This window comes from Calypte anna, chromosome 5A (genome assembly GCF_003957555.1).
Source record: "Calypte anna isolate BGI_N300 chromosome 5A, bCalAnn1_v1.p, whole genome shotgun sequence".
NCBI lineage: Eukaryota > Metazoa > Chordata > Aves > Apodiformes > Trochilidae > Calypte > Calypte anna.
This window is the reverse complement of record NC_044251.1, coordinates 22293308-22321223: the sequence shown is the minus strand read 5'-3', so window position 1 is coordinate 22321223 and position 27916 is coordinate 22293308. Positions and strand designations below refer to the sequence as shown.

The following is a 27916-nucleotide window of genomic DNA, read 5'->3' as shown; positions in this document are numbered from 1 at the left end:
TCTTCTACCTTCCACTTCCCCTGTCTCTACTTGGTCTGCAAAATACTTCTATGGATCCCAAAAAGGATGCTCTGAAGCACAAGTTAACTGAAGGTACATCTTTTGAAGTATTCTAAGAGTACTGTAATGCTAATAAAATACTCTGGGAAAAGTACTAATAAGAATTAGTCTATCTCAGTACAATCCTTTTTAGTACCATAGAACCACTTTGAGACCACTTTGAGGGGACAGAAAACGCAAAAGAGCTGCTAAGCAGCTATCCTTAAACTGCATTTGGAAGGTATAAGTGTAGTGAAGGATGATACATGGAAAGCAAACTGATGAAAGGAACAGTAATGTGCACAAGTAGATGTACAAGGGGCAGCAGTGAATTAAGAGAGGATTGCTTGAGAGAGGAACTTCTCTGCAATCAATTCTACCTTCACATCCACGTTCAATCTGCCCACTGCGGTGCAGAGCGTCGTTGATCAGATCAGGAAGACGCCCATTCAAGTCCACAGATGCTAAACAGCCCTGAAATCCATCACGTGAGGCCACTAGCTTTGGGAGGTTGGTATACATGCCTTGAGCTAGACCAGCAATGTAGAGATCACCTAGAATAGGAAGGGATAAACAGACAAGAAAGTGGACAATGCACACCTTCCAGAGAGGCTTCCCTACCCCTCCTGACATGAATATTACGAGCTAAACAGCTGCTCAGGAAAAGTTAAAAGCAGAGCAAGACATTGTGCACAAAGAATACACCACCTGCACCTTTATGCCCTCAAATGCCCCTGAATCAAACTCAAAACAAAAATAACCCTTCCACCTATTCCACGTCCCGCTTGCTCCACTCCCAAGAAAAAATAACCAAAAAAAGGTTGCAATTGCATCCTAACTAGGAAAATCTGTAAGATGTCAATTAATTTCTGAAAAAGCTAAATATGAGAAACTGTTTTGCTACAGGGGTTGCCAAAAAGAGAAAAAGAAAAATGAAAGTGAAATCTAATATCAACAAATTCCAGATTTACAGTCCTGCAGTGAATGGTTCTGCACACTTTCTCATTTACTATTTGAGCCCCACAGGTATAAAGAGATGAACTGTCAGGCTTGTAGAATTTACCTTTAAGATCCAGATTTTTGGCACCATTGATAACCTGAGTGACCACCTTAGTGTCCACTTTTAGACTGTGGGTGTTACTGTTGTCTCTGGTGATGACAACATTGTGCCATTGGTTGTCATGAAGAGGACGATCACTGTTGCCTTTGATAACATTAGGTCCATTTCCAAGGTCAAACACATAGTGTATATACCTGTAAACATAGCAAGAACTAGTTAAAATTGAGTAAGAACTCCAGTGCTATTAACCTTTATTTTAGGCAGAAGTGAAAAATTAATTTACAAAAGTTATGAAAGGAAGTATCCCTGGAAGTTCTAGTAAGCCAAATATTACCTGCTAATTTGAAAAGATATAGTTGTTGCCTTTCTACCAAGAAAGTGCCAGGATTATCTTTTTGAGTAATCAGATTTAACAATAAAGCATCCTTCTTTTTACACAAAGTTCTCAAAGGTCCACAAAAACCCTACCTGTGCATATAATAATTTTATAAAATTGGTAATATCAATAAATGTACTGGAGAGCAATGTTAGATATGCTTATTTGAGGCATAAATTTTCCCAATTTTTAATAACTTCATTTAGAATTTAATTGGGAAACTCATTCAAAGTATTGTACTGAAATTCACACAAAACCCTAGCCACAAAACAGCTGGAAAATAATTAGAAAAGCTTTTGACAAAAAATAAAGACCCTAACAAAGACTGAAGTCATGGGAGTTTTATTCTGAACTGTTTATTTAATTAAAAAACAGAAATCCACCTGAGGATACAAGAGAAATATTCTACTTAGGAAAAAAACCCAAAACAAACAAATAACAAAAAGGACCACAGAAATTCATCTCTCAAGAGAACACTCTCAAGGAGCTCACAACTCTTGCGTTTTTATTGCTCAATGTCCCACTTTCAGAAATTTGTGCAAAGTTAAAACAGATTTAACTATACCTATACTGAAAGAAACAGGACTAGAAAAGTGCACTTGTGGAAAACACGTCTATTGTGACTAGATGAGCATAAGAGATCAAAAATTGTTCAGCTAACAAAGGATTTTTTTAAATAAGCTATTGGTCTTGCAGAAAGAATATAGCATCTCAAAAGCAAGCTGAGTTCACATTTCCCCAAGCAACATCAGCAGCAAGACAAATTCAGTAGCTCACATGCCCTTTTTTTCATTCAGTGGAGATGGCAGTAACACAGAAAATCTGTTACAGGAAAAAAAAAACAACCCATAAAACAGGGAAGAGAGACTCAGAGACTTCACATTTCCTCCTCTTCTGTGATGTTCTGCAAGGTTAACAGGACCAAATGTTACCCTAGCTAGAGCCAAAGGACTCAAAACATTCATGTTTCACACTGTAATAGTGCTTTTCCCTCAGCCACAGGGGGAAGTCAGTGCTAAAATCAGGTGTCTTTAGCTTCAGTGTTTATGTCTAAGTGCTTTGTCATACACCTCAGCAAACAAAACCTATGACTTTGAAGTGAATTTCTCTTTATGAAAGTATTTTAAGCTTCCCCATAAGTAAATTTATCTATAAATAAGCTGATACAATATAGTCACTTACCCCTTGACTAGTTCAACTGCAATAAAGTCATTGCCATCACCACTGTTAAAGAGGATGAAACCATCAGCTGAGGTGGTCTTGAACTGAAAGAAGAGATGCATGGATGTATAAGCCTGCAAAGTGGCCAAGCTCAGGTAGCTGCTCTTGGTCTTGAACGTCACAGGATCAGCTATGATGTTGCGGAGACCGAAGCGTGCCTTCAGCTCACAATAGTCAATGTCACCATTCTTGCAGAGGTCAATGTAGAGCATCCCATTGAACATGAGGCTCTGGAGGTGGCCAATGAAGCTGGAGGGGATGACAGAGATGTATCGTTTCTCTGTCATTATCCCTGTCTCGATGTTGTGGAACTCCAAGCGAGTGTGATCACCAACCATCGTACCTAAAACCAAGGAGGAACATACAGAAAGCCCAGGGATCAGTAACAAGTCATATGGAAGCCTTCACCCTACAGTTTACAGACTAAAAGCAGTACTAATTTCATCCTATCTGCTCACTAATCAACAGCTTGCATAAAAAATAATGTACAGACTCTTGGTGGAGGGGTTTGAGTCTAGCCATTGCCAAAACCTGGCAGAAAAGAGAAGACAGACTAAAGGGCCATGGGCAGCAAGCTCTGTATTTTTCCCTGTACTTCACAGACCTTCTTGTTTGTAAAGCAGACTTCATCTCTTCCTTAAAGTCTACAGTCACCTATTTGATCCACAGTTTATCTGCCAAACAACTCAGACACTTCTGAAACAAATCTTACAAATGCACTTCCAGATATACTTAATAAACATAGATTAAAGTAAAAAGAGCAGAAGAAGTGAGGACAGTAATAAACCTGATAATACTTATTCAGTTGTTTTCTCCTGATGCTATTTATCTTGTTTTAAGAGAATGGCAGGAGAGAAACACAAGCCTGTAACAGGCAAAAAGGTCTCAGTATATTTAAAATGATAAACCTATCACTTGGGCTATTTGTTACATTGTCACAGATTTAACCTCTCAATTAAAATATTCAAGGTATTCAGTATGTGAAATATATCAGACTAATACTGAAGTATATTTAAGTGTTTCATTAAGTCTCCTAGGCATCAGTACACACACAGAACCCACGCAGACAGAAGAAATACAATACTATACTAAATGACTGTTTTGAGTACAAAGACAAGTTGAGCAACATCAGAATTAAAAACCATCACCAACAACCTTATTTTAGTCCTCTGTAGATTTTCATTAAGATAGTTTTAACTATTTGGTCACACAAGTATCCTTTCTGCACAGGCCCTATGCCATTTCGTAGACTACAGAAATAATTTAAAATTCATTGGAGCAGACTGAATCCATATTGCAGCCTGTGGAGGACCCTTATGCCAGAGCAGGTGGATGTCACCTGAAGGAACTGCAAACCAAGGAGAGCCCACACTTGAGCAGGTTTTCCTGACAGCCTGTGGAGAGGACCCATGGTGAAACACCTCATGAAGGACCAATGCCCATGGAAAGGGCCCACACTAGAGCAAGGGAAAAATGTGAGGAGAAAGGAGTATCAGAGAGGAGATGTTAGAGTCTCACCACCAGCCACCATACTCCATTCCCTGGGGAAAGGATTGGTGGTGGTGGTAGAAGAGTCAGGAATGAAGGAGCAAACCAGAGAACAGAAGGGGATGGAGGAGGGTGTTTTACTTTTTGTCTTTGTTTCTCACCATCCAACTCTATTTTTAATGTGCAATAAAACGAATTAATTTTCCCCAAATGAAGTCTGCTTTGTCCATAACAGTAATTGGTAACCGACTTCTCTATCTTTATCTGGAACCATGACCCTTCTCATCCTATTTTCTCCCCTAACCTACAGAGGAGAGGGAGGAAGAGAGCAGCTGAGTGGGTGTCTGGCATTCAGCCACAGTAAACCCACAAGTTCAGCATCCTAATGTGCAAATTATCCTCAAATACTCACCTCATCTTCTATTACTACTGCAAAATTATGGAACATTACTTTCAATTTTATATACATAAGGCTGAGGAACAGAGACATCAACACATAAATAGTTTTAGATCTCAAAAAGGAAATATTTGGAATCCAGCTTAGTGTAATATGTAACAACTTTGGAGTACTCATTAGTTTTGAGGCTTAGAACTTCTAGAAATAAGACCCTGTATTGGGTCTGCATGGCAAGGTTTTAGAACCAGGGGGTGAGAGGCAGCTACAGGGGTGGCTTCTGTGAGAAGCTTCTAGAAGCATCTCTGTCTGATAAAGCCAATTCCGGACAGCTCTAAGATGCACCCACCACTACCTAGGGCTGAGCCCATTGTAGACATGGGATAACATATTTGAGAAGAAAAAAAAAAAACAAAAACAAAAACAAGTGTAGCTGGAGAGAGGAGTGAAAGAAACAACTCTGTATACACCAAGGTCAGACACTAAGAGGCAGGAGATGCTCTAGGGGGCAGAGCAGAGATTCCCCTCCAGCCTGTGGTGAAGGTCACGGTGAGGCAGACATCTGTCCCTCTGCACCCCTTGGAAGTTAACACTGCTGCAGGTAGCACCTGCAGCCCTTGGACTACCCCATGTCAGAGCAGGTGGATGCTGAAGGAGCCCGTGACCCAGTGGGCAGCCCATAATGGAACAGGCTCCTGGCAGGACCTGCAGAAAGAGACACCCATGCTGGAGCAGGTTTTCCAGTAGGACTTGTGATCCCCTCCTGGAGCAGACTGTTCCTGAAAAGACTGCATGCAGACTGCAGGAGGGACCCACAATGGAGCAGTTCATGAAGAACTTCATCCCATGGGAAGGACTCAAATTGGAAAAGGTTGTGGAGGTCTGTTTCCCATGGGAGGAGCCCCATGCTAGAGCAGGGGAAGAGTGTGAGGAGTCTTCCTCCTGAGGTGGGAGGAGCGGCAGAAACAACATGTGATGAATGGATCACAGCCCCCATTCCTCATCCCCCTGTGTCACCAAAGAGGGGAATGAAGTAGAAAAAATTGGGAGTAAAGTTGAACCCAGGAAGAAGGGAAGGTTGGGAGGAAGGTGTTTTTAAGTTATTTTATTTCCCATAGTCTTAGTGTGATCTGATTAGTAATAAAATAATTTTTCCTTAAGATGAGTCTCTTTTGCCATGATGGTAATTGCTGAGTGATCTCCCTGTTCTTATCTCGACCCACAAGCCTTTTGTTCTATTTTCTCTGCCCTGTTCCGCTGAGGAGTGGAGTGGTAGAACAGCTTTCGTGGGCACCTGATATCTAGCCAGGGTCAACCCATCACAGATTCACAATCCCCAAAAAGTTCCTCCCAAAAGGGCACAAGCAATTAGCATTCAACTATGAACAATCTGACTTGAAGTGACTTATCCAGCTTTCCACAGACACTGTAAGGTAGAGATGTCAGCACATTTTGGCTGTATTCACATGCCTTATATAGAGGTCCCTTTCCTCTTTTTTACCATGCTATGTTGCACTCACCAAAGATTTTTCAAAGAGGATTTTAAAAATAAGCACCTCCTTTATTACAAAGATCTATGGCAACCCATTTGCTGTATCATCTTTTTTTAATGTAAAAAGGGAAGCAAATCTCCTTTAGAAAACTAACAGTAGCAAATACAAAATTAGACATCAAACTGCATACAGACACAGACATATTTACTCTCAATTTTACCTACTTTTGCATGATTCTCTTCTAGCCTTCTAGCATGCTGCTAATATAATTACTGCATAGATAAAGTCCTTTGTTTTAAAAGTGTTTCCAGAGGAAACACTTTAGCTGCCGGTCAGTTCCTCTGCCTCCAAAAACATTTTGACATGCTGGTCAAATTCAATCAGGTTTAAAAGAGCAGAAGGGTCAAAAAATTTTAAATTCATAGCAGTTTTGTGAAAAATTGATACCCAAATAAATATTTCCTGTTTTCTATAAACAAAGTTTAGCAATACTATCCTTCCAGATTGCATCTGCAGGTCAGTTAGCACATATACACAATGCTTGACCAGTCACTGCAAGAGATATTTCTGAGTCATTTGGGTTTTACCTGGGAGTCACACCAATTACCATAGTGCAGTCCAGGACAAACTCTTTTAATTCCCCCAGGTCATATCAACTGGAACTTAGAAACAGTCTCATCTTCTGTGCTATCTCCTGAAATCTAGCATTCCTCAGCTAAACAATTCCCAGATATTAAAGGATAAAAAAAAAGATGTATTGGCAGGCTCTTCAAGACTTTTCTTATTATTTGCAACATATTTTTTTCTGTTGGAGATTGCATGAAAGCTGAAAACATTTTTAAGACCTTTGGATCTTGGGTTGTGGTATCTTTATAAAGAGTCAGATTAAGTGAATCTCTGGTCTCTTCCTTTCTTACGCTCTCTTGGAGCATTGAAATACTCCTAACTCACCTCTCATGATCATGTACAAAGTGCATTTCCTCAGTTTGTACTTTGTAAAATGTGACCAAGTTTTTGCAAAGAAAGCAAATAGGCACTGTTGTTACTAGAAAAAATGTTTTCAAGTATCTGTTACAAATACAAAGTATCATGCAAATTTATTTTTTCATGTCTTCCTAATTTTAGAGGTAGATTTAAATTTAAAGACAATTATGGAAAAAAACATTGACATAGAAAGCTTCAACCCAAACACTGGCTGAACAAACTTACAAGCTGCTGAAGAAAGTTGCATATTTCTGCTTGTAGAAACTCAAGTGTCAGTGTCAGGACCAATGTCAATGTTTTAAAATCCTGTAATAATTATTTAACAATAGTAGTATTTTAGTTTGAAAACGGCTATTTCATGGAAACTGAATCTGTATGTGGGCACATTTGTTTAGACAAACCATCTCACACCCAACTGTGATCATCTGGGGCTGTTTCAGTTTTAGTGTTAACAAATGAAAGTTTATGATTTTTCCAAACTTGAAGAACAGCATTTTCTTTAAAATAAAACAAAAATTTTAAAATTAATTTAAACCCCCCAAACAACAAGCTACTTCTTTACTTCATGTGATTAGAAAAAGAAAGTGTAGAGCTAGAGCTGTTTGGAACCAAGAAGAAGAAGAAAACTCCTCTCCTTAGCTCTTCTACTCTTAGATAAATGCAAAGTACTTAGAGCCAGAGAGGGAAAGAAAAGCCTTGCCTGTGAAATCTGAATTACACTGAGATCTGGAACGCAAGTATAGGAGGCAACAGAAATAGACTGATGGAGGTTGGAAGGGGTGAACTTAGAATTTTAGAAAAGCTAAAAAATGAGAAACTGTGGGGACTGTGGGACTGTGTTGAGACAAATAGGACAGTGATAGCAGTAGTAGTGCAGAAAGTTAGGAGTATTTCAATGAAAAGCTGAAAAGTAAAAGTCAATACAAGACTAGAATCAGGACAGAGATGCATTTTCTTGAGAAATCATGGAGTGAAATCATTATTTGCTGATCTTCTTAGCTGTCAGTCTAACCTGCACAGTTTTGTAACTACTACAGCAATCAGCAGCTCTTTAGTTCAAGTGGTAGCAGACAGGAAAAAATCCAGTCCCCACTGCAGTATTTTGCTGCTAGCAAGCTGTTGTGGGGCGGAATGTGACTGCTACATTTATGTCTCCTTTGTCACTGACATTCTGAGGGGGGGGAATGTGGGAGGAAGGTTTTGTGATTAAGAAGCAAGATGCTATCCAGAGGGACTAAATTCCTTTTCTCCCTTAGCTGTCCTGCAGGAAGCCAAGTCAGTCACTTATATACAAATTTTTCACAGGTGGTCATTAATTGTCAGAACCTAATTCTCCAGCTAGCAGGGCTGAGCTAATTTACAGACATGCTGTAAATCTATGCATGCAAATAACAGAAAAATTATGCCAAACTGGTACCAAATACATCTAATTTTTAATCTAGTGCCTTGTTTCCAAACCTGTAAAATGGGAAAAAGACACCTACTCACTTCATATAATACAGATATGGAAATAAATCCAGTTACAGCTGTATAAACATATTGATGAGCAGCATGCAAAACACAAAAGGAAAGAAAAAAAAAAAAGAGGGGGGAGAGAAACAACAGCTCTACACTTAGGGCAAAAATTTAGATGGCAAGAATTGTGCCAAATTAGCAATAAGAAAGAAGGCATCAGTCAAAGAGGCTTTTTCTTTTTACTGGGGGCCCAATTTAGACTTCTGATCTATGCCTGAAGACAGCCAGAATCCTGTGGAAAAATCTATGTGACCACATTGTTGAAGGCTGTAGCATCTGCCCAAGGAAACAGGATGCAGATTGCACAGAAAATTCTTAACTTTGGCTTTTCCAATTTATGCTATGATGGCACTCTTTTAAGAGATATTTTTATCTATAATGCATCTTTAATTATGCAATTCATATAAACGTACATATGCACAACCTATTTTAGTATAGGATTTTATCATTAGTATTTATAAACTCAGTTTCATGAAAAACAGACTTCAAAAAAACCAAAGATGGCATTTGAGGACTGAGTTGGTAAGGCAAAGAGTGCCATCTGATGGTGCTTGCTAAAAAAAGCATCTCTAGAAGAATTCTTAAATGCACATGTAAACAGATTAAATTTTTACCAGCATGTTTCACTAATGCAGGAAGTTCCCTCTTAAATGAAATTTCCTTTTTCCTACAAGCTAACATTGACTAAGCCTCCAAAATCCTAAGGAGAGAGACAGATTCTTCTTTCATATGCTTCTGATTCTCTCTTGCAAATTCTCAGCCTATGTATCATAGCATACACTCCAGAGGGAAAATGTCTATCAAGTCGTTTTCATGCAAACTCACTTAGGGCATATTTCAAAATCCCAACTCATGGCTTTCAAAAAAATCTAATTACCACATTACTTAAAGATAATTGCATTCATACAGCAGAGAAGAACTTTTTGCAGAGATAGGTTATAGCATTCTGGCACTGCCCATGGCAGCTGTTCCTCCTAGTTGCCTTCTGAGTAGAAGCTACTTAGAAGAAAGAAAGGACATCAGCATTTGGTAAAACAGCATGGGTCACAACTAAACAAATATACTTATGTCAGTGTTGCATGCAGTGTTACCACTCTCACTCTATTATCAACCTTAAGAGTGCTGGCATTTTCCTGAAAAATTTAGTTCCTCAGTTATCCACTATGGTAATTTTAGACTTTCAGAAAAAAAAAAAAAAAAAGTTAAATAAGTTTCTGGCTGTTGAAGCTGTGAGGAAATGAACCAGAAAAGTATAATCTCTAATTTTTTTAATGAAAAAAAGTTCAATCTAAAGTACCTTGATCATTTCAATGCAAATCTCTCAGCTTGAGAGATACCAGCTTTCCTGAGTGATTGATCTTTTCTCCCCTCCTTCAACTACATTTTTCTACAGAGAGAATCAGGAGCTGAAAAAACTATCAGTAAATGCAGAAATGGTAGGAGCACAGTATGGGGGGGAAAGACTGACACAATTTATATGTTATGGTCTTCTGGATGGTTCTCAGCCATGAGCACAGGAATTGGAAAAAAAAAATGAAACCAAACCAACCAAACAATAAAAAAAACAAACAAAGCAAACAAGCAAACAAATAAAAAACAAACAAAAAGAAAACATGGTAGAGACAGAAATCCACATTATCTATCATCCCTGTCAAATGCAGGTTTACCATCAGGGAAAAGTTTGTCCAAAGGAAAGGTTTAGAGAGCCTTGACTTTGATTCCGCAGTGTTGGAAACTGCCACGTTCACAGCTCAGGAATGAGGAATACTCACAGTGTATCCCAAACCCAGCCTGGCACAAGAGAGAGTGTAGTTTAGCACCTCTGCACCTCTGCAATCTTGGATATGTGCAAGCTTATTTTCCCCTTAATCTCACATCTCATGTTGTCACAGCTGTCACAGAAGTTTCTGGTGCTAGCTAAGAGCAGTTTGTCTCTCAGAACTGAATATTAGTTTTCAACAAAGCAACACTCAATATCCGAGAAGGAAAAGGAAGGGGAAAAAATAAAAATACAAAACCACACACAATTACAGTAATATGGGGTGCAATGACAAAGAAGAGTCTGGGAACAAAGATTCAAAGACAATGACAAAAAATACTTAAATGTCACACTTACCCTCAGCAACATCATCATCCACCATAAGCTTGAGGCTCTTTCCTCGCCGTACCACCCGCACAGTGTGCCACTCGTTGTCGTTGAGTTTCTGCCCAGCATAAAGTGTTTCAGGTCCCTTGCCTAGGGATGGTGATAGGTACAATAGTTAAAGCCAGATCCCCCTGTTAGTTTAGTATTTGGTCAGTGGGAAATATCACCAAAATCAACCTGGTGTGATACAGAATAGTAGACTGTGTAGGTGTATTATGACCTGTAATCAGCTCTCACACCTACACCTTCTCAGCTCAGATGGAAGTTAGGGTCACAAACTCTTCCACTCACTGAAGCGCCTTCCTCCACAGGGCCCAGAGGTCACATGCATTTAAAACAGGGGTAGCAATCTCTCTTGTGCTATGGTATTTATTTCCAAATGTCACATTGTACAATGCATTGCAGTATTAGAAAAACAAGCTGGTGACAGAAATGTCTCTAGAGCTGAACCCTTAGAGCTCTTCTAACAATTATGATTTACAACAGCCCCAAGTGTTTGGGATTATTTTCAAGGTTAATCACACTAGTCTCTCAACACTTAGGTATTCAACACCAGGCTGTTTTCAGTCTTCCAGTCTCAAAACCCCTACAACACAACAGAACCAACCCCCAAAAGCTCAAATCCCACCCCCCAAAACATGACAATTACAAAATAAAGAAAATAAAACCACAGAAAGACAACCACTTACTAACCTGACTGATTTCCTCAAGGTTCTTTCTTGCATAGTAGCCTGGCTACAACGTGCTTATTTTGCCCCTTGAATTACAGGTTAGAAGGGCAAGAGAAGCCCTTTCTTCTCCAAAAGAGAAAAACTCAGTTGTCCTTGCAAACAATGCTCCTGAGAGAATAGCAGCAGTGCTACCCATAATTGTCCACTTTTGCTGCTCACCTATCACAGTTGTCAGGTATACTTTAAGCATTAATTGTTCAGATTACAGGACTGGAACACCTCACTCATGTAAAATGCTAAGTGAAATCGACTAATAGTGTGTCCTAAATTAAAGGCATCTGTGCTCACTTCAGTACAGCACTACAGTGGTTTTTGACACAGGCATACTGGAGAAATGCAGAATAAAGACAGCAGAACTTGTTCTGCATCAGGTCTGAGTCATTGCCCAAACTGGTAAAAAGGGAACCCAAGATAGAAAAAGCAAGACACACTGAACATATTAAAAGAGATGGGACAGTGACAACAAGAGGCACTGTTACAGCTTACTGTATGTGGTAAAACTGATGACATATTTGTAGATTATCGATGTGCAAAATCAATCTTTTTGTTCAGATAGTCTATGAATAACATTTTTTTCTATGAGTCTGGTTACATCACACAGAATAAACTGTTGTATATGTCTTCAAGCAAAACTGCATGAGGAGATGCACCCACTCTTGTCTGTGGGGAAACTAGTAAGTAAGAGTAACATATTCCATAGCAAGACAGAATTGAAGGAAGATGTAGGAAAAGTATTCAGGGACTTTACCCAGTCCACAGTAGGTATTCTGCCTAATTTGCAACATTACTGTAACTGATTCTTAATGAGAGGGAACATGGGCAAAAAAGGTGGTTTCTCATTCAGCTAGGATATAACGTGTAGGGGAATCTTATAGAAGGAAACCAACCCAAAGTTAATATTCTGCTATTGTGATTAAAAGGTCATCCAGTTTGTGTTAATAGGAAAGAAGTTTAGCATCTGAAGATTAAAAGTCATTCTTGGTTTTAAAAGATGGGAAGCCATTTACTGCTGTTCCAGAGAGTATCTTCTTAACAGCAGAATCTTGCAACCTCTGCAGTTCCTCACTCACATGCCAAAGTCACACTGTACCACACATGTAAATCCAGCTGCACAAGGCAGCTAAATCACAGCCAGAAAGCTTAACTTCTTTGGAATCAGACAAAACTATATTAAATAGAGTCCAAGAAAGCTATGCTAGATTTACAATGAGTGAGTACATTTTACCTCACAGCACATATCACAAAACGATGCCTCTGGATGGCCAGCAAAATTATTGCCCACATCAAAATATACTGCAACAGTTCCACACAGCCACTTCCCAGGTAAGAAGGCAAAGGGACTCTTCAACAGTGTGATGACCTGGATGCCTATAAATACTCTGTTTGTAACACTTCTGATGAGATGGCAGTTGGGCATTAGATAATTTTTGCAATTGATTTCATTTTTAGGAGTGAGAAAAGTAAAAGACAACAACAGCGTGAAGAACAAGATAGTTTAAACCATAGCAATAACTTAATAGTTAAGCTGCCAGAGCCTGATCCCTGTTGGTGCCTCTGGCCTTCTTGGTCATCCCATGCCCCTTCCTAATGTCCTCTACAGAACTGTATATCATACAGAACGGATCACTATTTCTCATTTTCAAGCTCAGATGAGGCAGAGCAGTATGGATTCCTTTGGTGCTCTCTAGTGGCAACTGCTTCTTAATCAGAAGCAAAAAGATCTTTCTCAGGGATTCCCATATTCTGGACATAGTCGAGCAGCAGTTCAGGCTTCTTGAGCAAATATCACTTGATTCATCTCTAGCGACTCCTCTTCATGCTGTCATGAATCCTTTGATACCTACTTAAAACTTGTGTGCACATTGCTCATAAGAAACAACTAGCATATGCTTTCAATTATGGAACCACTCCATCCAATCTTCTGAGGGATAATTTCCCAATCATTATCCCTACATCAAAGGTGCAGTGCTGCCAATTAACAGCTTGGCCCAAATGGATCATATAAAAGTATCAAGAATAGACAAGCCAAAGTGTAAAGAAGCAAGTAGTTCATGCTTGACACTGGCCCAAAAAACTCACTCATTTAGAACGAAAAGCTGGTCAGAGGGATACAATTAAAAGAGCAGTTCTGAAAACACCAGCTGTTACCCACCCTCAGTAGTTAACAGCTCATAGAATTTTCCTCCTATGAAAGTCAAAGGAGAAACAGGGTTAATCCTCTCCCCAGTTCCTCACAGGTGGATCAAAAACTGTGTTTTCACCCTTGCTGAAGGATGTCATTATCTGATCCACTTATATGAACAAAATGGCCTTCATGAAACCAGGCTATCTTCATTACTGCACATCTTATCCAACATTACAGAAGAAGTCAAACATTCAGGTCTACAGAATGGCAGAAGAGACAACCAGAAAGGACACTGCCAGATTGATGAGAATGGAAAAGGCTTTTCATCATTATAATTACAGCAATAAATAATTCTAGAGTGATATACTAATGCTTTTCAGAGAAGACCCTCAGCAACAACTGAAGGGTATCTGATTTTTTTTCTTTTTAACTAAAATGCTCAGCTGCCATCTCAGCTTTGGTCAGTGGCAAGATTCTTTTCTGTGCCTTTTTACACAGGCCAAAAATCCCTCAGGAAAGCCAAAAGCATCCCAAGGAAGGGAGGGGAAGTTTCTTAGGGTTTTTATGTTTGGGTTTTTTTGTGGGTTGTGGGTTGTTGTTATGGAGCAGGCAGAAGAATCAGTTGTATTTACTGTGACTTCTACAAAATAACCAGAGAAGTTGTGGTTCATCGTGAAAAACATGTAAGCATAGATTTGTGAAACATGAGAATCAATAAAACAACAAGCAGTATGGATTGTCTCAAAGCTTACAAGAAACACATCCATCCTGTTTAGACATTATTCAACTATTTACTAAAGAATTTTCAGATGTGACAAGTACAGCCACAGATGGATTCTTCACTGTAGCCCTAACATTGTCTCAGAGAATAAGGGATTATAAAGTCAGTGCCCCACCGGTTTTACATCTCCGGTCATATTAACAGTGCTTTGGAAGATAATTATCTTACATATGCAGACTGCACATTAGTAATGTACATGAAATAATTATGCATAATAATGCAATATGGCAGATATTTTTTGTATCTGCTAACAAATGAGAAACAGAATTCTCTTTTCCATATACTGTCCTTTCAAAAGACAGGCAGAAGATAATCTAGGTCCAAAAATATTCAACCACAATTTCTAGAGGCAGGTTTGAACAAGGCAGGGGTCGGGGGAAGTGGCTGTGGGCAGGAGGTTCGGTGTGTACAGGGAACAGGAAGAAAGAGGTTTAAGGACAAAGATGTTGCCAATTACTCATACACTATACTATTACTCATTACTTCATACATGTATGAATACATGGCTTCCTGAGATGTAGTGAGTTCCTACAAAGATAGGATGAATATCAAATCATGAACAACGATAAAAAAAATGGAGCTGACAACTGCTCTGAAAATCTCAATATCTTTTAGTCTGGTTAGAATATAAATGACTAGTGTAAATTTTGTTGGGTATTTTTAGGCAGCACTAGTATAGAAAAAGTGTTTTTTGCTTGACCAGAATCCACTGTCCAACTCCAGGAGCATTGTTAATTGCTAGGAAACAACTGGCAGCCTCAGACTCAGTACCTTGCAGACATTTATATAGATAGCCCAGTAAATCAACACATATTCCCATACATACACACTTGTTTTGCTCATATACAGGTTTTAGAATCCCTCTTTTTAAGAAAATTGTGGCTGCAACTGGTAGTGAGCAGTTGCTCTTTCCTATAGATGGTCAACACCTTCACCAGGGACCTTACCTGCACCAACCTTTTTGCTTCCTCAAGGAACAGGATCACCTCCATGTGCTCCCCCATGATAAACAAAACACAGCATACACTTACTCAAGTTTTTATCAGGGCTTACAGAAAAGTTAAGCTTACAGCTGCACAGAGTGGCTTCATTGAAAAATCAATCAAGTTGAATATGATTTATACCAGTCTAGACAGAAGCAAAGTTTAATTATTTACATTCATACAACAATAGAAAGTGCATATACAAAGTCCTTTAAATAGCCACAGAATCAGTTAGCCTCATAAGTGCAAATAAGCACACACACACACAGCCAAACTAATCACTTGCACGGAATCAACTCAGCAAATAAAGGAAAAGTAGCAAGACCACTCTATCTACTTCTGCCATAAACATACCTTGGTTTCCCTATTAAACTGAAAAATTAAGTCAAGCCAGGTTTAACTTAATTAATAGAATCCACTAAAGATAAATAAATAAAGAAACAAAAATAAAAAAGGCTTTACAAAAAAAACAGAACCACAGCAAACAAAAAAGACAAAAAAACCAAAGCAAAACAACAACAAATAAACCCCACAAAAAAACAAAATCAAAGCCACTACTTAAAACAATAGTTTCTTGATTTACAGACACACTGGCTCAACATGGATTCAGGCATCATTCACCACGACTGCAGCTTGTCTATAAGTCTCTTAAAGAAGACTTGGTGTAGAAATTATGTTGTATGTCCTTTACTTGATGTGAATAGTATTTGTGATAAAGAATGAAAAAGGATACAGTTTAATTGCATATATGGTACAGGTCACAATTGTGCTTCTATTGAGGTTTTTCCATCTTTCCCTCAATTTCACTGCTGCTGAATTTTAATACTTTTAGGGACTACAAAACTAATGTGTAGCTATGCAGCAGAATAATTTTAGCAGACACCATGAAAATATTTGATTTAACAGGAAATTGATACCTCTTAAAAGACTTTTAAAAGGAGATTACAATTTCAGCTAAAGGATGTTTCAGTTCTTCTGAAAAAAACTATTCTGACTGAGAACATGCTCAAAATCTTTGAACTCCAAGTTAAAAAGTTTTCAGCATTTAAAAATAAAATGAAGCTTTTTATTATCTATTCAATATATCGTTATTTTTTATGATAATACATGCTTTAAATTTTTTTGAGAGAGCTATTTCCATTTTTAAGGAGTAAGATTTTATTTTATATTCACAACCAGCAGGCAGGTCAAAAAAGGACATGTGGAAAAATATGCAGAAAAATAATCAAATATTCATGTTCTTAAAATTAAGATTTACAACTATTTAATTAAATTAACTTCAAAGTGATTTCAGTCAGACTGGCTCTACCTTTGTTTTTAGATAGGGCTGTTACATGAAACACTTTGCATCACCCAGAACATCAGCCAGAATAACCATATACTTCTGTTTGAAGCAGATCAAGGCAACAAAAGCTTCAGAGTAGGTATGAAGAACTTAGAAGCAGCAATGCTGTGACTCATCTACAATTTGCCTATGGAGATACTTGTAGACACAAGATTTTCAGTGGGCAAAGCTCAAGAGAATTAGTAGTGTAGTAGTGTAGTAGTGTAGTAGATTAGCAAGGAATCAGAGGAGCAGCTGCTGCTGCAGAGACGCCAGAGAGCAGTCACCAGAGGGAAACAGCCACATTCACTAAAGCTCCTGTTTATACAGTTTTATATAAGTACAAAAGAATTAGAGCATTCAAAGTGTTGCTTGCCAGAGTTTCACCTGCTGATATATTTTGCTTTGAAGATTACTACACGTCAGTGATAAATGTATGACTTTAGAACTTCAACTCAGATTCATTCACTTAGTAGCGAACACTTGTTCACTTCAGGTATAGTCACTTAATGGATGTATTTGCTATGCAAGAAATGAGTCTATTGCACAAGAAACAAGTAAAACCTCAAAAGCTTTTACCATAGGACTAAATTTTAAATCAAATATCACAGCAATAATTATGCATAGGCTACTGCAGACCACAAAAGTAATAAATAGGTAGAGATCCTATTTTAAGACAGCTTTATATTTTATTAGCTTTCCAGTGGTGCACTGCTAGTCAAAGTAACAAGCATGACAAAGCTACTTATTAAAATCTTCTGTTTATTTCTGGGTAGAAATAATAGTGCAAGAATCAAAGCCAAATAGCTTTTCAATAACACCATCAGTCTATCTTTCTTGAAACACAGATGGTCTGTGCTACCAACAGTAAGACCACTGGAGTTTCTCTTCCTGTTTAATTTCAAATCTTACCACAAACACTACAAAATAAAGTGATTAACAATAATCATAGTGAAAAAAAAGATGCTGGAGACAAGGCTGAGACAACTGGAGTGAGCCATATCACATATTATGCAGTGAATAATGAAATAATTTGACTACTCACTGCCTGGGCAAGATTTAAACTACTTACCTCAGAGGGAAAAAACATAAATCAAATGTATGTGTCAAAACCAGGTACCCTCAAACAAAAACCCAAGAAGGTATTTAGAAGTCTAACTGCAAATAATCTGTTTAATCCCACTTAATACTTCAATTTCCAAAAACCTCTCAGCAGTTCTTTTGATTATTTCCAGAAGAATTGGGACCATGCTAGCACAAACCTACCTGCATTAGAGCACTGATTAAATATATTCACTGATGAAAATCCTTCTCAGGTGTGTCACAGACCACAGAGCACAAATTTCCAGTCTACTGGTAGCACACTCTGGTCACTTTTACCCATACTGAGAAACCCAGATGAAATAGATAAAAAATGGTACATAGATCTACATCTAGGAGACTTCTTCTTTAGTTTAAAGAACTATCAAGGAAGGATCACCTGCTTCTTGGAAGCTGAGAGATCTAAACTACAGACTGAAAGATAGCTGAGGATCAACAGATAAAGATGACATCTGAGGCAAATACTGAGAACTCCTCTGAAATTCAGATTTTAAATTCACAGCTTTCACATCAGCTAAGGAGCACGTAAAGGAAAAAATGCCCTGGGAGAAGATGGGGAAGGAATGATAAAGCTGAGCATATATGGCTTTAAACCTATCCACACCTCTGCCCCCAGACCTTCTAATGAGAGTGTCTATTATGCAAACATATGACACCCCTCTTCTCTAACATGCCTCCAGAGTGAGTTTCATATGTATACCTTCACACAAGCCCTGAGTATATCATACAGCATCCACATGTAATTCTATATCAATAAAATTAGATTGAGTTACATCATATAATTAACTGTAAAAAATTATAGACATTTTTTAAAAAATGTAGACTTATTGCTGGAAGGGTACCAGTAGTGTCTGGGGGGTCTTATTTTCTCATAGAGAAAGTAGAGAAGTTAATGCTTACTTTAAAAAGACCAGAACTCTGATAGCAATACCTGAGTACAGACAATGAATTAAGCCCAAAGAAAGAAAGTGTTGACTTTACAGATCTTGAGATCAATTACTGTCTGTGCACGTTCACAAGCCATCTTGGTTAAGAAGGTTATTAATTCTTATGCACCACACATAAAATAGTAATAGTAGCAGACAGAATTGTAAAGTTTCTAATGAAAAAAAAATAAAAATCTAGTTGTCTTGGGATTACATATGAGTTCAAGCTGTTCTAGAGACATATAAGTGATAAGGTTGTTTGACTATCAAGCAATAGTATATGCTGGCCTCTGGCTAAGTTGTAAAAACAGTAGAATTTGATTAATGGCATAAGCTGGTCACAAACATCTCTCTAGCATTTTCATTTCCTGTTGAAAGCTTAGTGACAACCATACTTTGTTTTCCATTACAAATCTAGAAAGACATCCTTTTGCTCTGAGAAAATGTGAATTCTGGGTTGCTCTTTAGAGGGCACACACACACACACACACACACACACAAAAACCAAAACCAACAACACAAAACCTCCACAGCCTCTTTATTTCCTTCTCTGGATGTCTGTTAGTGAAGGTAGTGGTTGTTACAGGAATGGGTACATTATGTGTACCTCTCTGCCCTTGGATTTTTCCCTATGATATCTTGATTTCCAGCCAGTGGACAGCTAGTGTGCTCGAATATCGAGCAAACCAGTATTTCTCTCTTATTTCTATTGTTCACAAGAGCATTGTGATAATTTATCCATGTATGTTTAGAGAGCTTTCAGATCCTACACTGAAAAAAGACCATAAGAATACTAAAATTTATACAGCATATAACATTAGGAAATATTTTAAAATTATCACAGCAGCAGGATATTTACAGATTATCTTAAAAATGTGGATCTTTAGATTCTAGAATCAATGCAAGAGAAACATCACAGTAATTAGTGTGAGATCATCAAGTGCCAAGTGTCAAACAGTTAAGAAAAATTAATTCCTAGGACACAGTGCTAACATGGGGCCTGATACAGATGACTGAAAATACTATATAGAGCAAGAATCTCATGCTCTATAGTTCTCTTGATTTCAAGAGCAATAAGCACCCCTCTCAAGAGGGGTTTTTTGTTAGGGGAGTGATGTTTTGTGTTTTTATAAATGAAAAAGGATAAGGTACCTTAGGTAGATTCATTGAGATTTGGAATCCCATTGAATCAGTCAGGAATAACAAATCCCATCATTTAGCTCATCACACCCCTGGGAATATTAATTATGTGGAGAAGTGTTTCACTGATTATTCAAAAAAACAGCCACGGCTGCAAGAAGAGGATTAGATTTCAGAAGGTTCCTGCTCCCAAATCTTGAAAGTACTGATTCTTCAAGTGTCAAGGTTTTACAGATATAAATACTTTCATCTGCAAGTGTTATATTAATCTGATCTCACTAGGGTCTCCAGGACCACATGCCAATTTGGGGTTTTTTTTGTTTTGTTTTTTCTTTTTTTAATCTGTATTTGTAATGAATGCTCTAGATATTAGTACCTAAACTACTCTCTCTCATTGGTTTGTGATCATATATCAAGTACAGCACTTCAAACCAGGAGGCTGAGAGGTATTATGAAACTGAGGGCCAAGATGTTTTCCCTGGTCAACAGTCTGGTTTTTATCACTGAATGGTTAAAGCAACTTTTAACATGGAAGAACACTTAGAAAAATATGAATCTCTGTGTTTTGGATCTGTGTGTTCTTCTCACAGCTGGAGTCTGACTTTCTCCAGTTTCCTTACTATTGACAAAGCACTTCTGTGTCTAGACAACAGCAATAATTCTGACAACTCCCCTGCCATCCAGCCAGCCCAAGCCAAAAGGTGAAAGGAAGCAAGTATGAAACCAAGCCTGCCCAGTTGCTCTTGAAACACCAACAGCCAACCCCAAACAAGCAAGAGCCCCACCCTGTGTCCTTTGACCACTTCATACACCACTGCTCCAGCTCACCTCCTCCACCCTCACCACTATTATTACTGTCACCCTGGACCCCTCTCCTGACCTGGCAGCTGCTGTGGTAACACCGGGGCCGCTGCAGTCAGGGCTTGCCCTTCCCATCCGCGCTATGCAGGCACCAGGTTTCTCTGTCTCTCCCTCTCCTCCCCTCCCCCTCTCTGGGGAAGAGAAAGAAATAGGTTAAGCCTTGGCCCCTTTTCACCGTAAAGACTACCTGAGAGTGTCTCAAATTGATAGAAGTTTAGTTTTAACAAAAGCAGTTTGCACGAAGCTTGATTTTCAGAGGTGCTGATTGGGAACCATAAAGCACATCACTCTGGAAAATCAGACAGAAAGGTACATGAATTCAAAGTTTCAGTAAATGACAGAGTGCTGCTATATTTCATCTCCAATAGAAAGTGAAGTGTCACCTTTCATTCACTCCTAAGTCCAGTTCCAAAGCTGTTGAACATTTGTATAATGCTAAGCATACCTAATATCACATAAATTAAGTTTCACCTATAAACCAAGCCATTTGTACAGGTTTGCAGGCAACCGGCTCTCTTCTAATATTCCTTACCATCATTGTAATTTCAAGCAGGTCAAGAATAAAAGAAGTGGCAGGAACTACTGTGATAAGTTGGAATTAAAGGATTTCTGATATTTCATTCAACATCACAAGCATCAAAAAGCAAAACAGCCTCTAGTTTTACAGAGAGACAGACTTTTAACGATGTGTCAAATGCAGGCACATGGTTTCACGCAAAGAACAATAAAAAGTCTTACTTCATCAGAACACCAATCTAGGACCACCATCTGGATCAGCAAATTTAGTCTTTTATAGTCAAGTAGGCAATAGCTACATCATCAAAAATTATGCACAAAACATCTGCTCTCTCACCAACACATAAAGAAATATCCCTTCAGCATACAAGCAAATTGAATGTGAAAATGCACTTTTGCTGTGAATTTCCTCTTCGCTAAGCCACATCTGATTATCTACTGAATAATGCTAGCTGACAGAATATAATACTACCTATATCAGATTATGACACTAAGGTGAATGTTTATACTATTTGGAAACACATGTGTAGAAAACAAGAATTGGACCACAGAGATGCTGCCACAGCATGCATTATATTTGGCATCTGAGGAAGTCAAAGAACAGGAGGCTTTTTTGTTTCATTGAACGAACTGGAAACAGAGGAAGGAAAAGAAAATCACTCCATGGCGATCATCCTGGGTTTTGGACCGACAAGTGCATTCCCCCCAAAAAATCCAAGCAAACCACAAACAATTATGCATAGAGTTTCTGAAATTCAAAGTTGAAAAAGGTTAAAGTGCTCAGTCAATGTGTTCTTTGCTGTGGTATTAAATGGCAAGGTCTGCCCTCAGGCCTCTAAAGTTTCTGATATATATAAATTCATAGGACTAATAAGGGCTGCATCCAAGTGTACTGAAGGAGCCAGCCATTGTTGATGCAAGAAGTGACCAAAAAAAAAAGAGAGAGAAGAAAAAATTTTAAAAGCTACTCCTTTTTTGAACAGTGAGTTGGACTGCAGACCTCCAGAGATCCATTTCCAACCTAATATGTTCCCAGAAAACATTTTGTTTCACTGGTAGGCAGAAGTTTTTGCTTTCACTGGCTGGAAGAGAGATAATTTAGAATAAACTAAACATTGAAACATTGTTAAAAATGAAAAGTCAAAATATTTTTAAATGAAATGTCATAATATTTTTATGTTTGCAATTTCCTTTTTCATAAACACTTGCCAAGTTCAAACTAAATTCACAAATACAAGCAGTCAACATAAATCTGCACTTTTCAGCTGATAAATTGTTCAAATGAAAACATTTAATCTAGTTGCATTTGGCAGTTGCTTTCAGCAATATTGCTGCTGAAAAAAATACAGAATACTTGTGAGAAAAACCTCTATTCAGAGAAACTCCATATAAAATTAACTACTTCAGGCAAAGCCTATGGACTATTGTCTCCAATTGCCATTATTTATATGCTAATCTACTGACAACCTGCAGAAAAATGTTGCTAGCATCAGACATCAAAACCACCAACCACAAGTCACCCAGGAACCTGATTAACTTTGGGTCTATGGGCTTCAGCTGAACAGCAGCTCTGCTGTACAACATGCAGTGATCTTCTGCAGGAAATTAAAGATGAGCAGCTTTTCTATCTAAGTTACTCCTTTGGAATGTATTGTTAAAATGATATGGATGTTTACAATATATTCTCTTACCTTAGAGAAATGATTCATGAAGAATCAAGGAGATTTTACATATAAACATCATTAGAGAAAGACAGCTTGCTCTTACCAAATTGGTCTTGATTCCTTTGGAATTCATACTGAAAAAATTGTCAAAAAATGCTTCCTATGCTCCTCATCTGCATTCACTATAGATATGGTTACCACAGCCCAATTACTGACCCTGTACCATGGGGTAACAAGGAGGAAACCAAGCCTCCCCTGAGCAGGAAATTGTACTAAATCACCCACATTCTATCTGGGTGCCTCTCATCACAGCAGTGATTCAGCTCAAGCCTTCTCCCGTGCCAGTTATTAAACATGAATACTGCAGTCCCTAGGACCCCTCAGCAGGAGGAAGCCTGACACTTCCATTTCTCCATAAGTTTCTCTCATAGAGAAACAAGCTTTATATCCAATGCACCTGACTTGAAAGGTTCTCTCAGAAACAGAAAGCATGGAGGACTTCCTCCAATGCCAACTAAATACAAGGAACAACTTATAATGTCAAATTTCAAGAATGTGCTGCAAAATCCCTAAACGTCCTTACCAAGGCTCTGCTTGCAGACATGTTTCGGTTTCCCTCCTGACACTATCAGCCTCCTTATAACATGACAGGATATGTGCATGTGACCACAGCTGGTATGGGAGAAATTTACTTTGTTATACCCAGAGTTTATATGTGCTCAAGGAAACATGAATATTTCTACCTACAAGGTTGACACTAATGCTATACAATCACTTCTCTGGCTTTAGACAAGAGCCCCTCATATACCTGTACCTTATATATTCACTTAGCACCCAGTTTCATGAAGGGAAGAACTAAACCTCTGAAAAGGTCTAGCACCTTTTGTCATTGGAATTTGGGGTGAAATTTTAGCATAAGACTAGGTTCAATCTGGCTTTCATTAATACAAAGAAAGTTTCTGTGAGCCACCACTCTGAAGCAAAGGAACAACGTGCCTGTGGGTGGGAAGGCACAGCAAGGAGATACAAAGCAAAAAGGAAGTCAGCTTTCCTAGTGTTTAGATCCTGGAGTTTCTCTAGCATTCCATTCTTCTACTCCTCCTCTATTTGAAGTATATCATGTGTCCATATGGACAACACACTGGATGTGCAGCAGAACCACAGCTGGCCAAAATATAGTGAACAGCCCCACTATGAAGCCTCTCTCATTTGTAGGTGGCAGAGACCCAAGTAACAAAGCATCTGACTAGAGACTGGCAAGCTTCAGGGAGGCTTTAATTGTATTATAAACCTTTAGGAAATTGATATATTTGGGAGCAATATATGTCTTTATTACAATTTAGCTATCTGTGAAGTTTAATCATGGGGAGTATTAAGATGCAAAAATCATTCAGGAATTTCTTGGAAAGAAAGGAAGACAATAACTAGGACAAAGGAATACCCTGAAAATATTATACAGATAATAGTCTTTCCTTTCACTGATGCTTTCTTTCATGTCTAATGACACTGAGACAATCCTACACAGAATATGAATCAGCTGGACAATAGCCATTGGAACAGATTAAATGGCATTGTAAGTATAGTCTAGGAAGGACATTAATCATGATAAATTACCTTTCAATTTAACAATTATCAGAAACTGTCAAAAGCTCATTTCAAAATTCTTCCAAATTTTCTATCCACTTTCTCCTTTCACCTATCCCCTCAAAGAAATCAATGCATCAAATAAGAGGGGAAAAATAATTTCTAAAGTGTCAGTGGGAAAACCTCAACATTACAACATTACCTCAACTGCATGTGCCCTTGGGAACATTCAAAATGCATACAAACTTGCACAACTCAACAATCACAAAGAGTTATTTCCAGCTGACACCTCACACTTTCCTGTCACTACAGATATATAATAGACATAAGGAGAAATGACCTCAAAGGGCTTTATACTTTAATAGCCATAGACTAAATTTCTCTTTTCCTTACAGAAGTGTTACAGGGCACAGAAATAAAGTCTGAAGTCAACTCACTCATATTTCTCTGGATATAACAGGGTAATAGTTTTTCCTACATTACAGCAATATTTAGAGATTTGTTGCAAAATATAATGCCTCTCTGCAATGGGTGTTTAGCAAAAGTAAATGGCTGTTTATCACTGAACATGAGTGCTTTTTTCTTTCTCTAGTGCCAGCAGTGTTATTTTTCCCCACAGATGTGGGCTAGTAATGTCAAGATATGTTTAGGATTTACTAAAGCTATCATGGCAAAGAAATAACCTCTACATATGCTGGGAGGTTCCAGTACATTCTTTAGAGTTGATTGACCTGAATTAGTTCCTTCTCAGCTTCTCCTCTAATCCCTGAGTAACACTGAGTACAAGGGGAAGCAATCTGTGGTCCCCAAATGGTTTCTCACATGTCCACAGTGTTACTTTAATTTCTGCAAGTTATACCTCTGGCTCTTCTCTGCAAGATTCAGGAGTAATCCTAAGTTTTACCATGCTAAGAAAGCATGAACATGAAAGCAACCACACGCAGTGGTGCAAACATGAGCTCAGTACACACATGCAACTCTGGGGAGACCAAGCAGATTTGGAAGAGCCAGTTTGTCCTCAGATTGTCTATTGCTGAAATTAAACTATTTCCAGCTACAGTATCTGTGATTCATGAGTACCAATTTCATCAGGAAGGAGTATATTAGCTAGGAAGCCTAGGAACACACAGGAAACTGTTTATATGAAAACAATCACAAGAATGCCCTACTCTCAAAGCAACACGAGCTGCTGGCAAATGACTCAACATACTTGATACACCCCACTTTCCAGTTCTTCTCATTAGTCTTTCTTCACACATTAACTAGAGCTCTAGTCAGACAGTTAGACTTGCATCAGTCTCTATAGACAATAGAAGCTCTTCCTGACTAAAATTACAAGTAGTGGCTTAGTAATTAACATAGCCCTAACATCTTGAATAACATGAACAACTTAAAAATTCACAAGAAAAAAAACAAACAAACAAAAAAACCAAAACAAACCCCCCCCCCCCCAGCATGTACATAATAAACTTTTATTTGAACTTCCCAATCACCCAGAAAATTAAAACCCTTCTGCTTTCCTACCCAATGTCTTTCATCTCCACAAGGAGAAAGCTTATGCACAATAGATCTACTCAATAAAACACCTCAGAAATTGCTGGTATAGTAAGGAGAAAGAACAAAAAATGAAGCCCCAATTGCCAAAAAGATCCACTGTCTGCAGATCCCTTGCATTCAACCCCAGAAGTATCATCTCAAGCACTTGCACTGTGATCAGCTGCCACAACAGCTGTAATAGCTGCAGATATTTTAGGATTACACACTCAAATACACATTAAAATAAAATGGAAGATAGGTATCATTATAAAGTTTATGCTGCAGTCCAGCATTCCTGGAGGTGCCACTAGCAAGAATTACTGTTGAAAAGACCCAGAGCATAGAGAAAGGCATAAAACTTTCAACCAGACATTGGAGATTTAGTTTTGTCATTACATGGATAGCCAGAACAAACTGGTAAACTACAAGCTGAATAAACAGTTTGGAACAGACAGGTCCATAATGAAAGTGGCTTTTCTTCAGCCAACCCGCCCAACTTGCTAAGAATTGAGCAAATGCCCTCTACTCAGCACTTGATTTTGTCAGTATTGTTTTTCCCTCATTTATAGTTTAAATGACAGCTTCAATAAGCTTCTGATTAGCAGATATAAAAAGGGCTGAAAGATGTACTTTCACTTAGAAAAATCACCAAAGACCAACCTTTTAATTGTTTGCTTTTTTCAGGTTCTTCTATGTCTGCACTTCTATGTATTACCTTTTCATACTTATGACGAGTGCCCTGAAAATGTTGCATGATTTTAGGAAAGCAAGATATGCCTATGCTATGTTTCAGTCCAACAAACATGGGAGCAATAAAGAGGGCTATTACCAGAGACTTCCTCACAGAACAGACAAATCACACATCTTCCAAAAAGTTTGGTTCTAGTAAAATCATTCCAATATATTCTCCTTGACAGCTCTTAGCATCCTTCCGTCATTTTCACATGGTGTTTGCATCCAGTTCTCTTAATTTAATCTTTCACTTTGCTATTACATTCTGCTTTGATTAGATTTTTTTCTAATAGCAATAGCAAGGTACTTACATAACTATTGTATAAATGAGATAGAGTTTTACATTATTTTTCTGGAGCTGCAGGGAATGTTCTCTCAGTTGCTTATCTCTAATACCACCTCAATGCATTCTGCTTGCAAGGTTCCCAGAGTCATAGAATGGTTTGGGTTGGAAAGGATCCTCTGTTTGTTACACTGCAGAAACACGTTACTAAAAATAGCATCTAGTTGAATTCTGGAATAGTTTCTAAAAATATAGAAACCGCTAGAATGTCCTGGTTTGTTTTGGTTTTTTTTCTAAAGGAAAGAAGCCTACACAACTTCTGTAAACTAGCCAGCCATTTTCTGTGTTTCACATGCAGAACATGTCATTTTACTGAACCCTCCTGAAACAGCATGCCTTTATACAGCAGGATAAGGGGAAATACTAGACGCGAGCTGGCATCAAGCTCTGAGTGATTGCAGTGTAGCTGCACCCAGGATTAGATTGTCTCTCTTGTAAAAATGTTGAAGTGACACAGCAACTCAAGTCGCTATAGTGCAATGGCCCAGAGAAACAAGCAGGACATATCTTGTCCAGAAGTCCTCAGCTGACCTGTTCCTGATGCCCATTGCAGAATATACGGGTTTCTCTAACAGAAACCTGGATGTGCTGATTTCTTTGGCCATAAAGATCTATGCAATAAAAATGATATTGAAAAAATAGCACTGAATTTGTCACAGCCTACATTTTGTTTCCTTAATATTTGGCATGTGGAAACCATATTGAATGAAACTTTTGAAAGAGAATGGACCCACCACCACCCATATTAAACAGCAAAAAACAGGCAACCTGCTCCCTTGCTTAATTTATTTGACTGCATTAAGACAAAGCATTCAGAGGCTTCCTTTAGAGTATTGAGTTATTATACCTAGAG

General features: G+C 38.3%; 1 protein-coding gene across 4 annotated transcripts in view; it reads right to left on the bottom strand.

The window, feature by feature from the left end:
• NRXN3 (neurexin 3) overlaps positions 1-27916 on the bottom strand; it is an 897015-nt gene that overhangs the window by 537215 nt on the left and 331884 nt on the right. For all 4 annotated transcript variants that reach the window (XM_030451649.1, XM_030451652.1, XM_030451650.1 and 1 more), the window contains 4 exons: positions 10687-10806; positions 2658-3039; positions 1103-1293; positions 420-593 (listed from right to left, as the gene is read on the bottom strand). In XM_030451649.1, the coding sequence (XP_030307509.1) occupies positions 420-593; positions 1103-1293; positions 2658-3039; positions 10687-10806 (867 nt within the window). The remainder of the gene's footprint in view (positions 1-419; positions 594-1102; positions 1294-2657; positions 3040-10686; positions 10807-27916) is intronic.